This window comes from Panicum virgatum, chromosome 2K (assembly GCF_016808335.1).
Source record: "Panicum virgatum strain AP13 chromosome 2K, P.virgatum_v5, whole genome shotgun sequence".
NCBI classification, from domain to species: Eukaryota; Viridiplantae; Streptophyta; class Magnoliopsida; order Poales; family Poaceae; genus Panicum; species Panicum virgatum.
The window spans coordinates 23,090,213-23,106,961 of record NC_053137.1 but is presented as its reverse complement, the minus strand read 5'-3'; the positions used below and the strand labels follow the sequence as shown (position 1 = coordinate 23,106,961).

The 16,749-nt window shown below is 48.0% G+C and overlaps 2 protein-coding genes across 20 annotated transcripts; one reads left to right on the top strand and one right to left on the bottom strand.

The window, feature by feature from the left end:
• Nucleotides 1-396: 396 nt before the first annotated feature.
• Nucleotides 397-3,154, bottom strand: LOC120672275. Its single transcript, XM_039952598.1, has 5 exons — nucleotides 2,782-3,154; nucleotides 2,463-2,707; nucleotides 1,527-2,379; nucleotides 550-667; nucleotides 397-465 (listed from the first exon to the last, which is right to left on the bottom strand). Exons 1-5 carry the CDS (start codon nucleotides 3,116-3,118, stop codon nucleotides 444-446), a joined length of 1,575 nt encoding a protein of 524 aa, XP_039808532.1. The 5' UTR covers nucleotides 3,119-3,154; the 3' UTR covers nucleotides 397-443.
• Nucleotides 3,155-12,727: 9,573 nt separating this feature from the next.
• Nucleotides 12,728-16,376, top strand: LOC120672206 (vegetative cell wall protein gp1-like). 19 transcript variants are annotated; one of them, XR_005674036.1, is made up of 7 exons: nucleotides 12,735-13,075; nucleotides 13,769-13,804; nucleotides 13,895-13,956; nucleotides 14,059-14,232; nucleotides 14,322-14,408; nucleotides 14,523-15,980; nucleotides 16,126-16,376. XR_005674036.1 is itself a non-coding variant. In XM_039952530.1 (4 exons), exons 1-4 carry the CDS (start codon nucleotides 13,720-13,722, stop codon nucleotides 14,589-14,591), a joined length of 417 nt encoding a protein of 138 aa, XP_039808464.1. In that variant the 5' UTR covers nucleotides 12,728-13,719; the 3' UTR covers nucleotides 14,592-15,142. The 19 variants fall into 19 exon arrangements, 4 of the variants coding, with proteins under 4 accessions (XP_039808464.1, XP_039808480.1, XP_039808457.1 ...); XR_005674026.1 differs by having other exon boundaries at nucleotides 12,735-13,381; XR_005674040.1 differs by lacking the exon at nucleotides 13,895-13,956.
• The last annotated feature ends 373 nt before the right edge of the window (nucleotides 16,377-16,749 follow it).

Here is a 16,749-nt window from a genome sequence, read left to right as displayed (position 1 = left end):
ATTCGCTAATTCCGAACGAAAGAGAATTCTAATTCAAAAAACAAAATTCCGATGAAGTCCGACCGAAATTTCGGTGATTTCGACCGAAATTCGGTGATTTTCGACCGGAAAATGATGTCATTTGTGATTTTACTACTGTTCCCGAGGTCAAATGAAAAACTTTTGAATACCAACTTTGTTCAGTTTTTCGAGATCTACAACTTTTGTTTTAGGAACTTTTTCATTTAAGCAATGGTTTGAAAATTTTGGCAGAGTTTCCCCTGATTATATGTATATTGACAGTTTATAATGCATAACATATATATAACTCCATAAAACAATAATAAATACACCATTTAACACATAACTCATGTCCGAAGTCCACACATACAACGCAATACATCCAAAGTCTATTACAATTATTACAATCCAAAGATACAACAGAGGCAAAGACATAGTCCATACTAAGTCCATGTAGCATATTCTCTGCATTTAAATATTTATGTGAAATGAATTGAATAATGAGAGGAAGCAAAACATATAGATAAATTTTGTTGATAGGATACGTACCTGCATTCTTCAGTCCTCATATCTCTCTCCCGGTGGTCCCTCATACGGCTCGTCTGTTGGTGGCAAATACACGTACGTAGGTGGATGATATTGCAACTGTGGAGCTCCATATGGTAGGTAGCCGTGATAATCCAAATAAGGCAATGCTGCAACTGCCTGCGGAAGTGGCGGGTTCACCACCCCTGGTGGTGGCCACAGAAAGCCCCCTCCAGGGGGAGAAGTACTGTACGGGTTGTAGTACTGAACACTGGAAGCAGAGTTGGCATCACCGTCATTGCCATCATCGCCATCATTGGCATCACCGTCACTGCCATCATTGCCATCACCTTCACTGCTACTGGAATCATCATCATCATCATCATGACCAATCTCCTCACCACCACTAGGCTCAGGTGTGGTTTCGTCACTACCAAACTCCTCCTCAGTGCGTATTTTCTTCTCTTTTCTCATTTCGGGACCAATCTTAGTCTTCCTTTTTCCCAGATGGGTGTCCCCAATTGTTTTTTCGGCCCATGCCCCCACATCTTCATCGTGAGCATGAGCAGAGCCTATGTCAGTGAACATCTTGCTCGGCAATGGAGTGTCAGTGAAGTCTGAGTCTTCATCAAATGCTGGGTCTCCATTGGACCTTGATTGCTGCATCCAATCTTGAATTGCTGATGACTGCCGGTACAAAGAAAGATCCATGAAACTGCTAACTGGATCATAGTCATATGGATCGACCACCCTAGTAGTATGTTGCAGACGCAAGCGGAGGTTGTAGTTCACAAAGACCAATTTGTCCAATTTTTGGTGGCTCAACTTGTTGCGCAGTTTGGTGTGGATGTATGCAAAGGTGCTCCAGTTCCTTTCACATCCACTAGAGGCTGCACACTGCGACAACAAGCGTCGGGTGACCCTTTGCAACACTGGTGTATCTCCCCCAAATGTAGCCCACCAAGCAGCTGGTGAAGTTCTACGGTCAATGGCCATTCGTCTAGCAATGTCACTAGAGAACTCACCTTGCTTCGTCCTGAATGTTTCAAATTCATGCAATGCAATTGCTGCAGAATTGGTATTCAACATTTTCTCCAGACCATTGCGCATTACTGCCATGACTGTCTGTGATGTCCCCAAACTATACTGCATGTAAGGGTTAAGAGCACAAGCAGTGGGCATATAGGTGCCTGACATCACTGTGCTCATCCTTGCATCTATCACAACCATGATCCTTTTAAACTGGGGGCAGTCACTGCTGAACTTGCTGGCATATGTCTGCCTCATGCTTTGATACTCCATTGTCACCTCACTCAAATTAGGTGTTTTGTCGGAGTCAGCAAATCTCAGAAACATGTACAGAGGCTCAACATCATTGATCACCAACTCCATATTCGCCCACCATTCAATACTTGTCATGCATTCGTAAGCGTACCTTCCAGTTGCACTACTGAAGTGGCGAGACCGTCGGAACTCAGGTGACACTAACCATGTCATGAACTGGTCCTTCTTCTTGTACATGCTTTCAAGGAACGTGTAGTTGGTCCCAAATCTTGTTACATTCCACTTTACCAACTCCCCACCAATGGCTTCCCTCATCATGTTGTGTAGACTGTTGGAGTTGTAGAGCCAGCTGCAAATTCGTTGCGCGCTTCGAATACAAGCATCATGCTCCGGGCACTTCCCTATGTCCTTCAGCATAAGGTTGATGGTATGGGCAAGGCAAGGCTGCCATGCAATGTTAGGGAACTCGTGACAGAGAATTTTGCAGGTTTTTTTGTAGTTCGAACCATTGTCCGTGACAAGCTGAACCACATTGTGAGGCTCCACTTTCATGACCACTACTCTGATCTCCTGCACAACAATGCCAATGTGATATGTGTATGGTTCTATATTTTCTGCCAAGGTGAGAACAATACATCGATTCATCGACTTACCTTCAACAAGTATTGATGGTCCTGTATTTTGTCAGACGCATTGATGGACTTCAAGAAATACATGGTGCCACCGCTATACACCAAGAAATTAATGACCGAGTTACGCATAGGCCCCGTCCATGAATCACACATGATGGTGACTCCACATTCATCCCACTCTTTCTTCCACTTCTCTATCTCCTTCACATTCTCATCCAAATATTTTCCATCTATCTCCCTCCCTGATGGTATTTTGATTCCAACACCTGCGGTCATAGAAGAGAAAGCATTGAGATCACAATGAAGGATATGTAATGTAGCTCAAAATATACGTTGTTACCTTGTTTCTGGGTCTCCACGATCGCAGCTTTTAAGTATGGGTCATCAACTTTCCGGCCGGGAATACCGACAGCATGGCACGCCTTCGCCCATGCCCTCCCTAGAAGCTCTCTTGATGTCCTCCCCTTGACAGTCCATGGGCCGGTATCAATCCTTTGCTGCCGTGGAGCACTGTTCAAACCTAGGTGGTAGTCCCTAACCCTCTCAGGGACTTGTGACTGGCTCCTTCTGAACATCGAAGGCTGTAGTCCACCACTGGCTCCAACACCACCACTTCTAGATCCAGAAGCAGATCCAGATCCGCCACCCCTCTCGTATCGTGGACCAGCTTGCTGCATAAAGTCATACTCTTGGCGGGACTGGTGTAAGGCAGCCTGTAGGTCTGCATCCTCGTCGTGCCCCTGGCCACCCTCCTTCTCTAGGTCAATGTGCCGCCCCTTGCTGCTTGGTCCCTCAGCACTCTTTCTCGTGCCCTTGCTTTTGCTCTAACCTTGTTCCTGTCCAACTGCTCACTAAAGAATTCCTTAACTTCGGTCGGAACCGAAGGGCAGTCCTTCACATATTTCCCCCTATGTGCCAAATGCTCTTTGAACCGTGTTTCTCTTCCCCCACCCTTCTCCTCCCTGCAATACTTGCATTTGAAACCACCCCCGACCTTTTGGCCATGCTCCCACACTACGTCTGGCATTGTCCTACAATTACAGAAAAATAGCACGGTGTAAGTTCATGAATATCACATAGTACCTACAATTCGTGCTCTTTTTCATCATACAAACTAGCATAATGCAAGTCAATATATACAAATACTTTTAGGGTTACATACTATTCTATATAACATAGTACCTAGGTGACATGAATCAATCGGCTCTTAAGTTCATCACTAATATTGAATACAACTCATATCCAAAACGTTGGAATGATTTTTTCTATACATTCCATGTCACATTGTCACTAGACTCTCAAATCAACAAACAAATCCTAACATTTCCTCTAACCCTAGCTTCCCCATTGCAAAAATAGCATGAAGTTCATCACATATCACCACTAACTAACTTAGATCAACATCAACAAGCATCACCATCACAAAATAACCTCTCATACCTTTCTTTCCAGGAGCCCGCGTCGAAATCCGGCCCATAGAAGCGGTTTTCCGCCGGTACTGCAGCGAAATCCGGTCGGGATGTCTGTGGGAAGCCGCCGCGCCTTCCCGCCAGCGAGATCCGCTCCCTCCCGATCGGGATCCGGTGATTTGCCGCCGAAATTTCGGTTCCGGGCAGCGGAAGGAGCTGCTGGCAGTGGCGGACGGGCGGAGGGATGGAAGGGGAACAGAGAGGCGAGCGACGAGGGGACTGGAGAAATGCCGAGCTGCGTCGGGGCGGAGCCAGGTGCGTTGGGTAGGTTAAAACGGTTAACGGGTCTATTAATCATTAACGGGTCCGAACCCATTTAGTGATTTTAACCAACCAAATCAACTTATTTTTTAATTATTTCAAGTGCTACTCGCTCAAAAAAACACCTAGTTTTTTATCATATTTTTTACAATTTTTTTTTAAAATTTTAAATTTTGAAACAAAAAATACCGAAATTTCTTTTCCCGGTGTATTGCGAAAACGAAAAAAATACCGAAATTTCGGCAAAATTCCACCGAAAATGTTAACCCTGGTGACAGGCGGATCAGGTGCGCGGGCCGGCTCGGGTATGGAATAAACTATTCCATATCCAGGGTACTAAATAGAGCTATATATATATTATTATTGCTTCTACTTCATGACTCGTTTTAATGTACTTTGTGTGTATATTGCTTTTCAATTAGTTTGATTCATGAATTATTTAGTTCATTTTGCTTCATGAACTTTCTCCAAGACCGATGCCATCACCCGACACGTGGCGCCTCCTGAACATCCTTTACCATTCAAAAAAAATTGGGGTTATTTTCAAGAATCCCCATTTCTCGTCACTGGAGTATATGTCGCTATGCCAGTAGGCGTGGTAGGCAGAGAGAGCACGCTATATGTCACTACTTCAAGTTGCATCACTCACATCAAATCAGCAGTGTTGTTCTCTCACACGAAATCAGCACCAGCCAGCTAGCCGCACCACATGATGGAGTGACGACCTGTCGCGCTGACGAGGAGGCATCATCACTTGACATGCAGGTCTCACACATGATATGAGGTACAGGACACTGCATGCACGGTGAACCATGTATGTTTGATCATGCCAGATAGCTAGATATATATACTTTCCAATGTATGTAATATAATACAAATTCAAACATTCCAGATAGCTAGCTAGATATACGACACATCACCACAACATCATATATAATTAAACAAATACAGACACACAACATATATACAACTTCCACCAAGCATCATCACTTGCTTGTTTCTACGCTCCAGCAATGCTGCGGCGCGTCTCACATCCTGCTGAAGGCGTAACTCACCGGGCCGTTGAAGTGCCGCGTCTAGAGGTCGAACTCATGATGGATGCATCACTCCACGCTGCAGTACCGGATGATGCAGCTCCTCGCATCCCCCCAGCGCCGGCATTTTGCCCATGTGAAGATGTGGGGATCCTCGATGAGCAGCCCCGATGAGTCGACGTCGCTGTCCGGAAACCAGAGCCGGTAGGCAATGGTGTGGAGGTCCCGCAGGACCAAGTATCGCTGCAGCGACAGGCCGTGGTTCTCCCACCGGCCGTCACGGAGCGACGGGCCGCCGCTGATTCCATGGAGCAGTGCCAGCCCTTCGTGGTTCGCGGGGTTCGAACGGTACCACCGCATCGCCAAGAAGTACGCCGCGCCAGAGTCCCCAGCGACAGCGGCTTGGTTGACGAGTGCCAGCCCGGCGGCGCGATCCCTCCGTGTCATCAACATCTCCATCCCAGCGTAGCATACGGCATCGCGATTACTGGCGAGGCGCAAGCGCTCCTCGAAGCCCAACCACCCGACCCCGGGCCTGCTCAGGCGCTGACGAAGCTCCCGGAGCGGCAGGCAGCGGAGCACCTCGGGGGAGTCCAATATCCACCAAAACATGACGCAGACTCCACGTAGTGCCCCAATCCGGCGTGGATGGTCAATGTCGAGAAGGAGGATCAGGATGATCAGATCCTCTGGCCGCAGCATGATCCATGGTTTGCTTCTTCTTCATGACGACGAGTCCATGGTTTACTTCCGTCTCAGCCCTCTTACACTTGATTTCGTTTGTTACAAGGAGGCGCGAAGAAGCACAATCGTCTATGCTGCAGGACACCTGTAATAATCACGGAACCGCCGGCTCATTGAACCAGTGCGTCGATTGGGTTTCAACGTGAGATGCAGGTCCATTTATTTCGCCCAAAGGCACTGAGATATGGGGCCGACAAGACAGGGCCCACAAACGACAGAGAAGACGCGCAACCGGTGAAAAAGGTACAAGTGGCCCGACAGTTGGTCTTCCATATAAAAAGATCCCTAGACTTATTTTATAGTTCAAAATTTATCGCATAAAAAAATGACCATAAATCAATAGAAGAAATTAGAGTACCTATAGTTATCCTCTCCCAAGGTGCAGTGATTACATTTTATAGGGGTATATATGTAATTTATCGCTAGCATTGATATTTACAACCAAAGCCTAAAAAAGATAGAAATTTCAATGTATTTCAAGGAATCAAGATCTTATGGAAAGATCTTCCAGCAGGAGTGTGGCTGCAGTGTAGAGTAGTAACTCATCCTCTTCCACTTTGACTGCACCGCACAGTGTGGCTGCACCGCTGCAGAGCCTGCAGGGCTTCGGCATATGGACAAAAGGGTGCCGCACATAGGTCACCATGGTGGTGGTCCCAAACAACTATACTGCCCCATAGGATTCATCAGTCACTGACTCGTGGAGCCGGACCCACACGTCAGTGACCTAGGAGTAAGTTACAGGGTCTCGTTCCCCAAATTTCTCCGGAGAAAAGATGGTTCCTTCCCAAGACAATGTGCCGCCTGAACTTGAAGCGACGAGACAATCCACAAGCGGGTCCTTTCCGCACGGCGAGACGTCCACGCCGTCGCGCTAGCCCTACATCGACGCCGGCAATCACATGGCGACGCGGAGGCACATGCCGTCGATGCAGGACCTCCCGACAGAGGTGGCCATAAGATCGCGGGCCACCTCGCGGTGACGTCGGTCTCTCCCATGGATGACCTCCACAGTCTACGGGCGACGTGCCGCTTCCTGCGCGGCGTCACCAGCGATCGCGCTGTCGGCTAGCGCATCGATGTACGTTGGTTCGCCACCGCCATGTTATGGAACGACCATGCTGCCTACGCTGCCCTCCTTGCTCACCTGACTGACATCGGCAACCCGGAGGCCTGCTACATCACCGGGATGAACAACGCCTTCTCCAAGGGCACGCCGGAGGCCCGGCCAAGCATCATCGAGCTCCCCCGCGCCACCAAACGCGGGCACAATGTGGCTACCTATGTGGACGCCATCCTCCTCTTCAGGGCCAATACCGGCACCGAGACGACCAAGCTGCGAGGCGGTACATGCGCCAAGTCGAGGGTGAGGAAGAAGCGGCGGCGGGGGCGGCGGGCGGTACCGGCGGATCAATGTTCAGCAACGAGGGCTGTCTGCACTACCGCGAGCTTGCGTTTGCCCGCATCATGGGAACACACTGGCGTCGATGGGTACATGTGCAGCAGCCGGTGGCGCCGGTGCCATGTGGCGACCTTCCCTGCGCAGGCTTCCCGTGTAGCCGTACTGTCGATGAGTAGGACCCTGATGGATTGAGGCGGTTCTGCAGCGAGGACTATAGGATTCAACATGAAGTCAATCTACTCTTCGAGCGTTTTGGATTCTAGTTGTTGCTTGTGTTGATCTTGCTCGATCGCCGTGATGTTAAAGTAGGTTGTTTGTGAATTAGTATGAACTAGGTCTTCCTTTAGCGTGTTGCTTTTGCTTCAATACGATTATTGTATCTCATCATGAGGATCGGATGCAATGTAAATATAATTATGATAAATGAAGATATAGTTGTATCTATCCTGGATTCTAGTTCAATTTCGGATGGGAATAATCCCCAAATTTGACACCGGAAAACAAACAATCGAACCCAAATTGCGACAAGTATGTTAATTTAAACATACACACATCACAGTAGTTTCTAATTAAACACAAATTAATTTACAAACTTATTGCTAGCAGTGGCATCCCACTGCGACGGCGACGACAACGACGACACACACTACTACAACTTGAAACTGAAAGTAGCTAGCTCTTGAGTGAACTAAGCACATGTGGAGCGGTAGTTGCACCGACGACGACGGCGAGGCACGGTTGGGCACAGCGTGGGTCGCTCCCTACATCCACCCCTCGTTCCGAGCCAGGACATGGTGGCGGTTGTACTTCTTTTTGTTCATGCCCCTAAGGGCGCTGGAGTTTGCCTGCCCCACGACGTGGTCCCTTACCTCGGTCAGCCTCGTCTACCGGTGCGCTAGGGCGGGGCATACAGGGCATAGGAAGGTGCCGTCTTCCCGGTGGGAGATGCACAGAGCGGGGCCGCGGGGGACTTGAACCTTGTAGTTCTAGCGGATGTCGTCATCCGGGTCCATCTCCATCTGGGTGTCGGAGGAGTCGTCGGAGTCAAACGCAGCGGCGTCGTCGTAGTCGAATGCACCGGGAGGTAGGCTGACCGTGAAGGTCAACCTCCGGGGGGCGATGACGATGGCACGGGGTACGACGACGAAGGCGCCGCCACCGCCGGAGGAGGCTGGGAAGGTGCTGGAGATCCCCCAGTGCCTTTGGGGGCCAAATCCGCAAGCGGCGGGCCGAGCTCGCTGGCATCGGAGCGCGATGGCCACTCGAGGTCGCCGGCATCGACGCGGGAGGGTGCAGGAGTGGCGCCGGAGGGTCGATCCTGGCGCGATGCGGAACCGGACGCCATGGTTGAGGGGGAGAGATGCCGCAACCGGCTGGCGGATGCGGGGGACGACAGGGAGACCGATCGCTGCATGTCGTCCGAGACGGCGAGGTTGCAGCCTGCAAAGGGAAAACATTGTGATAGTGGAACTCTCGAGCACGCTGGTGGAAAAGGGATGACCAACCCTTAAATAAATAGTTGACAGGCTTCCATGAGAAGGCACCGGCATCGCTCCTCGAAGAACGTGCGGGGGGAGAACTGCCCGTGGGATGTGGGTCGTTGATTGGCAGATCAACAGCTAGGAGGCCGATTAGGAAACCGATTAACCTTCCATATCTAATAATCGGATTAGGAAACCGATTAACCTTCCATATCTCATAAATTAATGGCCAAGAAACCAAAAAATAAAACTGCAAAAGGAAGCCACGCTCCTGCAAGGCGAGGAGCCGGATTTTGGTGGACCATTCACGCGCATGTCGCGCACCTATCGCCCCAGCCCGTGCGCGGCCCGGCGAGGCAAGCTAGCGCATGCGTGTGGAGCTTCCTTTTTCTCCCACCCACATAGCTTGAAGAGTCAGAAATAACTTTACTATTTAAGTTAGCCATTTAAACCTTCCACAAGTAAGGTGGAATTAAAGGCTTGCACCATTAGATCCCTCATGCACACACATATGGCCCTTTGAGATTTATTTGAAATTTCTGAAATTCGTAATAGACCAAGCCCAAGCTCAAAATTCCATCAATCCCCCAGCAGATCACAAATGCATGTTTAGAGATTTGTCTGTTTCTCACTACTGTTTGATATACCAGTGTTTCAGTGAGTACTGTTAAGTTGAACTCTCACCTGGAGCTACAAGCTACACTTATCCACAACTTGAACAATGGACTATGCCTTGAATTGCATGTTTGGTGCGAACAAGTTTCACTTGAAGTCATAACCAGTACATGGCTGCCAGTAGACTTCTCCGAGGGTGGAGCATATATGTTGGCGCCTACCAACATCACCACTGGGAAGCAGCGATGACGCCCGCAGACGCCAATTCGGGTGGCAGGTATTTCATGAACGACGAATAAATCCACAAGCGCACGAAATACCGCTGTATCATTTTACCCGGGAGTATACCGGGGTGTCATTTATATTTCCGCAAGGAAGGCGGTGAGTGAAGAGATATAGACTACTTGATGAACTTTATCTAGATTGGATATTCTCATATATAAATAGGGGTAAGATAATAACATGGTAGGAGGTAGTGTGACACACACACAAACTACTCTCTTGGATAAATAAATAAAAGAAAGATAAAAGATACTCTAGACTGGGAGCAAGACAGAAGTTAGAACTCGAGTCAACTATGCTAGGCTAGTTATATCTATACTTTCTCATTGGTTAGCTCGTCAGAGATTAAACTACACAATAGAGAGATCGCTATCCAAGCAACGAGAGGAGCCCGTATACCCCGGCGACTTTATATACCTCCTACCCCCCATACCGAATGTGGAGGATTACGCGGGCTCGGACAGGGCTGTCACCACCTGCCGGCTACCTCTACAAACCGTGGGTATAGTTAACATCCAGCAACTCTTAGCTAATCTAGACACCGTGTCTACACTAGTAAGGGATACTCTAGTGTCCCGCGCGGAGCCCCCACCCTCCGGATGGACATACATCACACTAGAGCAACCATACGAATACTGGAGCAGTTGATAGAGTTCTAAGAACAAAAGACTAACCATCTCCAGCACTGGGCAATCATGCAATGCAAGCATTGAATAATAACACAACCATATCAAGAAGCATATATTCGATAACTCAGAACATACTTCAAGCAAATATCGGTAACCATAGTCTATTTCTATTATAAACAACCGAATATTACAAGAGAGAGCTAGAGATGAACCCATACCAGAACTCTCGAGCAACTCCGGCGACTCGACGACCCCTAGACTTCTCCTAAACTCCACTAAGCCTAAAAACTATGCAAGATGAGAAAGAGAGGAGAGGAAGTGTGGTGGTGTGTGTTCTCATTCTCTACCCCCTTGTATTTATAGCAGGGAGCCACGGGTGAGAACTTCTGCAACCGACATAAGGGACCAATGGGTGTGCCCTGGTTGAGGCGGTGGGGCCCACGGGCTAGATCGGCCGACCAGGTAGGTCGGTCGGCCTGCCCGGGCCACCAACCACCCCCAACTTTTTCTGGCAGGCTGTCCTATGCCTCCTTGTCTGGTTCACGTTGGGGTTGGCCTGTCTTGACTTCATTTGGATTGGTTCTTGGGCTACATTTGGTCCTTTTGAGCCTGAATCGTCGCTCTGATATTTTCTGTGATTTTATGTTGGGCCAAAGTGTGCTTTCAACTTGCATATTAGCTTCAAAATACAATTTGCATTTTCTAAAAGATAAAGTGTAGTTTAATGACTTTATTGAATAAGGATACGTGTAAGAAATGCAAACTCTCATAATTTTCTGATCAAGTTAACTCCTAAAAATGATCGTTAGCGAGCGTCAACTAGATCCCCAAACTGTCCTTTGCTCGTCCCAAGTAAAATAGGAAAAATCAGATTTTTAATTAGAAAATCACTTTGACTCGCAGTTTACCTGTCACGTCATAGTCTGAAGAAAAAGATTCATCTATCTCTATTTCTACTACTAAAAAGAGGCTAAAGGTGACAAAAAAAAATTCAGCGATCAGTCTGCCCTTGGTCTTTCGTCTTTCGTCGTTTGGTTTTGGTCCCGTCCGCCCCAGCCCGCCCACCACTCCCGCAGCCTCCGTTAAAAAAAAGAGTAAATTTCACCAGCGGTCCCTGAACTTGTCTCGAGTTCTCATCCCAGTCCCGGTACTCTCAAAATGCACGTCTAGGTCCCTGAACTTGTCCCGAGTTCTCATCCCGGTCCCGGTACTCTCAAAATGCACGTATAGGTCCCTGAACTTGTCCCGAGTTCTCATCCCGGTCCATGAACTTGCTAATCTGTTTCATATAGGTCCAAATCTCCATAACATGCGCTCCAAACAGTACGATTAAGTGAACTGATTAGCTGGGGCCCATATGGCAGTCACACATCTCCCTTCTCCCTCCTCCCTTTGTATGGGCGCCGCCGGACCCCACCCCTAGCGTCCGTCGCCACCCGTGCGCCTGTGCTGCCACGATGGACCTCAGCTCCGCGCCGCCCTGGTCCTCGTTCATGCCCCAACCGCCGCTTGGACACGCCGACGGCGGACCCCGCATCCCCGCCGCCCCTCCACCGGCCCCACGCCCTCCCTACCCAGCCGCGCTGCCGTCAAGGCCGTCGTCCCACGCGACCCTCGGCTACCCCGCTCCCTGTGGATGTCGTGCCACCCCGAGGGCGGCGCCGTCCATGGCCACCACCGCCGGCGCGCCCTGGCGGGCGAGCCCCGCTCCGGTCCTGGTCCCGGTCCAGCGCCCGCGAGCCCGCACAGCGCCGCCCTGGCCGGCGAGCCGGTGACCCCCTCGCCTGAGCCTGCCCCCTTCCCCATTCTCAAGGTTGAAGATGGTCATGGCCATGGGCGGCGACGTTGGGAGCAAGAGAGGAGGGAGAAGGGAGAGGTGTGACTGCCATATGGGCCCCACCTATCAGTTCTCTTAATCGTACTGTTTGGAGCACATGTTATGGAGGTTTTGACCTATATGAAATAGATTAGCAAGTTCATGGACCGGGATGAGAACTCGGGACAAGTTCAGGGACCTAGACGTGCATTTTGGGAGTACCGGGACCGGGATGAGAACTCGGGACAAGTTCAGGGACCTAGACGTGCATTTTGAGAGTACCGAGACCGGGATGAGAACTCGGGACAAGTTCAGGGACCTAGACGTGCATTTTGAGAGTACCGGGACCGGGATGAGAACTCGGGACGAGTTCAGGGACCTAGACGTGCATTTTGAGAGTACCGGGACCGGGATGAGAACTCGGGACAAGTTCAGGGACCGCTGGTGAAATTTACTTAAAAAAAACTGATCTAAAAAACGGGATCTCATCCCTTCCGTCGCCTCCTCTTTGCGATCTCGCACTCCCGCCGTCCTCCGTCCGTCGCCGTCCTCCGCCCGCGGCCGCTCGCTCCTCCACCCGCCCCCGCTGCGCGCCGTCCTCCGCCCGCGGCCGCTCGCTCCTCCACCCGCCCCCGCTGCGCGCGTTGTCCTCCGTCGCCGCCTCGCGCGTCGTTCAACAACCCGTCGCCGTGCGCGCCGTCCTCCTTCCTCCGCCAGCCCGCCCGCCCGCCATCCGTCCTCCGAGCGTCGGGCCTGCGTGTATCTAGATCTCCCCTAATCCGGCCAACTCCGGCTAACTCCATTCGAATCCACCATTGGAACGCCTCCCACCCCTCGCCCGATCTTCCCGCAGCCTGAATCAGCTATTTTTCCTACCGCCGGAGCTTCTCCGCCACACTCGGTGAGCACCCCCTCCGGTCCCACTGCCTGGCCTTATCCTTCTCTCCTCCTCTTCATGGGTTTGGTGTCGTCCATTGCGTGCTGCCAAAATGTCGGTCAGGCTCCGTCGTCTTGTTGTGCTTCGGGGTCCACTTGCGGTTGCGCGGGGAGGAGCTTTGCCATAGCGGAGCCAGCGCGGTTGTGATTTGTGGCCGCACTGACGGCTGCTGCTGGGCTTGCTGTTTCACACTGCGGCGGCACGGGTGAGGGACGAGATGCGGACTCTTACTCTTGTGGCGCTTCTTCTTGCTTCGGCTCTTGGATCCAGGTGTGAGCACAGCTTCACACATTGCAAAAGTCTTTTCAATTTCAGCTTCCCCTTTGCTCTGGTTTCTCGGGGAGGGCAGTGTATGGCGCTCAGCTGGCTTGAGGATTAGCAATGTTGAGGCGGGGCTGTTTCTCCATATGTTTTCTTCCAGACCTGGGTTGAGCAATTTTAGAAGAACATTGTGTGATTTGACAGTATTTTCGTGTTCTGGATCGACTATTTTCTCAACAATGCATGTGTTGTTCAACTGATCCATGGTTGATGAATTGTGGTTCTGAACCTTTACTTCAGAATTTGAGCGAATGGTGGGGTAAATGCTCTGAGGTTGCTAGAATTAAATGAAATTTCTGTTTCTGAATTTTGATTACGATGGATGCTGCAATGTAGGTGGCTTGGTAGCTCTAACTCTCGTCCGGGCTTGCTGTAAGTTGTAGCTTTCTCACTGAAATGCCTGAGATGATTGCATATTGATTCTTTTAACATAAATATGAAGGGCATTTCCATGCCCTGTAGGCCTGTACTTGCATCATCATTGCTCTTCGTTATGCAACACGGTAGGGTGTGACACAGCACTGGTAATTTTCCTGAGCCAGTAACCTAATGATTGCAACTTCTTGTAATTGCAGAGAGTGTACATAATTGTAGTATGTGCGATGAACTTGTATTCTTTGCTGTAGGTACTACTCCGACCCCTTCTCCTGTTGTCACCGATTCTCCTGCAAGCCAATTCTTTTGCTCTAGGTACTACTCTGGCGCCTTCTCCTGCGTCACTGATTCTCCTGCAAGCCAAGGACAAGCTTCTAGCCCTCCTGAACCTGCATTTGCTCTTGGTCCAGTAACTGTTCCAACAGGTAGTTCTGAACTTCCAACACAGCATGGCATTATGTTCTCAGACCATAATCAGCATCTTATTGTAGACCCTTACATTGCTTTGTTTTAGCACCATCTACTCCATCAGCACCTTCCCCAGAGAAGTCAGTTGTTAGTCCTGCTGCTCCTACTGAGCCACAAAATGCCCCGAAGTCCGGTAACTTCTTGCATCACATGGTCGAGCACCCGTGCTTGAAATGCTTTTGTATGCTTGGTTTTCTCACATTACATGTTCAAAAGGAGATTCTAATCAACTGCTTGTCTTATCCAGGTCACAATCCAATTTTGTTTGCTCATCAAGAGTGAAGGCTCAAGCAAGCGACAACTCCCTACCCATTGATCAATCTCTGATCGCCTATTTTATTGCTATGGTTGATATATTTGCTCTACTGTTGCAGGGCCTCAATTTAAGATCTCAGGAATTTGGATTGTGATGTACAGGCCTAGGCGAGAGGGTCAACCCCCAGAAGGGGGCTCATAAACATATATATGCAGGACCTGATAGTGGTTTAGCTGTTTTGTCTTAAAACTATTTGCTAGGTACAGAGAAAAGAAAAGAAAAGATATATGAAGATGTTGCACTACTTTTGTAGAAGTCGTTTCTCATATATATGAAGTTCTTTTAAGTTTTAAGACATGATGAAGTATTATGATCAATAGGGTCGTTCAGGTTTGATTTTTCTATGTAAGAAGGCAATCATACTAGATTTTTTTTTTGATATGGTGATATCTGATATGGAGTTCTCAGATGGGACACATATTTTGCAGCTAGATATGCTATATTGCTTGTAATTCAGGCAGCTGATATCTTTTCCGTATTCACTTGCTCCAACCTTGGTCTACATGAATATAAATTCAAGTTCAAGGGTGCTGAGTTTAATTTGTACGCAACTCACAACTTTTTTGGGATTAACTCCAGATTATCCCTGCTGATATATGGGTATTTATTTATTTGTTTGATAGGGTAATATCTGATATATAGTTCTCAGTTGGCCCTAATATTATATCCTTTGATAGAAATGTTGGATGGAACCACATGGGGATCCTCATTGAATTGCCATGCAACAAACTGAGTCGTCTTGTTGATTGGATGATCATGCTTTTCTATTGGTATATCTTCTTCTTTATCATCTATATCAATTATATCAATGACTTCAGATACATCCTGGTTGGCGACATCTTTGAGGTCTATAAATTATGATCTTTTTAAACAACTATTATGTCTTGCACTATAATTTCTTTTTTGCTTTCTTTTTTGCTGTCCGTAGCAACGCACGGGTACGAATCTAGTAAGATTAAATAAGTTGGTTTTCATACATTTGCACAATTACCTTACTCTATGGGGTTTTTTTGGCCGTTTCCTTGTCTTGGGTTGTTGAGAGTTAGAATGGTGCACAGAGTAACATTTACTTTTTCATAGATCCGCAATCTATTTAGAGATATTTTTTGAAAGATTTTTGAAAATGTGGCAAAGTTCCCAGGATAATTCTCTCGAGGCACTCAACTTGTATTTCCTTATCAAGGCGGTATCTGCCTTTAATCTTTCCTACTACTACAAGTCTTTGTGGAGCTCAAGATAGGATAAGAACGGGCACACTTGTATTCTATATGTTGTAAAGTTAAAGAGATGATCTACGAAGAAACAAGTCATGCAATCTCGATCAAAAGATGCAAGTGTATGAGTGGATGGATAGATGGATGGATGGATAGATATGGTTTACTCCTTGAGGTAATGGCTCTTTTCTCTTGAATCATCTGTCTTTTTTTTGAGACATGGTTACCCTTTTTCTCTCTCTTTTTTGGGTCAAGCTTCTTTGGCATGCCATTTTTTCTCTTTTTGGAGCAACCATAATTTGATTTTTTTTATATTTCAGGGATGTTCTACGAGAGATATCACCAAAACATGGAGCATTTATTAATAGTGAATGGATGGATGGTGGTGCTAATTCTCAGTGTAGAAATGTAGCAAATGGACGGGACATGTACGTGCTTGTGATCGAGAAAGCATGAAAAGCATCTCACTAGGGTCACACAATTTGACAAAACTCAATAGAACATCAAGCAGTATATGTGTAAGGTTTTGCATGGAATATGACATATGGCTCTGGTAGGACATTGCATATCACTGGTGAACTTGACTTTTTAAATTTTTGAAAACAACTCCATACTTCAAGCATCACTAGAATAAACTTGCACAACCTTATTTACCATATCTGAACTCACAATAATTTAGGCTTGGATCAAGCATATGCAACTCACAGAACTTTCAGGTTTATTGGCAAGATATTTGCATAACCAACAGATTTAAACTCAAGAGAACTTTTATTTTCAAACTAGGCACAACAGACATGATAGAGCGAAGCAAAACTCATCCTTTTAACTTATCATAAGGAGTTAAAACATTCTTAACGCGCATGATGGAAAAGGAAAATAAAACAGTAAATTTTTATTTTATTATTAAAAGTTTTTATCAAATTTTATTGATAGCAAATAAAGAG

What these genes read in the sequence shown, in the direction of transcription:
- LOC120672206 (XM_039952523.1), top strand. Translation starts at nt 13,720, where the DNA reads ATGAAATTTCTGTTTCTGAATTTTGATTACGATGGATGCTGCAATGTA. An exon ending in TCCAGTAACTGTTCCAACAG is followed by an intron (nt 14,233 to 14,321) that starts GTAGTTCTGAAC and finishes GCTTTGTTTTAG; the next exon opens with CACCATCTACTCCATCAGCA. An exon ending in GTAACTTCTTGCATCACATG is followed by an intron (nt 14,429 to 14,522) that starts GTCGAGCACCCG and finishes TGTCTTATCCAG; the next exon opens with GTCACAATCCAATTTTGTTT.
- LOC120672275 (XM_039952598.1), bottom strand. Translation starts at nt 3,118, where the DNA reads ATGCAGCAAGCTGGTCCACGATACGAGAGGGGTGGCGGATCTGGATCT. An exon ending in ACCATCAATACTTGTTGAAG is followed by an intron (nt 2,380 to 2,462) that starts GTAAGTCGATGA and finishes ATTGTTGTGCAG; the next exon opens with GAGATCAGAGTAGTGGTCAT. An exon ending in GTTCTCTAGTGACATTGCTA is followed by an intron (nt 668 to 1,526) that starts GACGAATGGCCA and finishes TTATCACGGCTA; the next exon opens with CCTACCATATGGAGCTCCAC.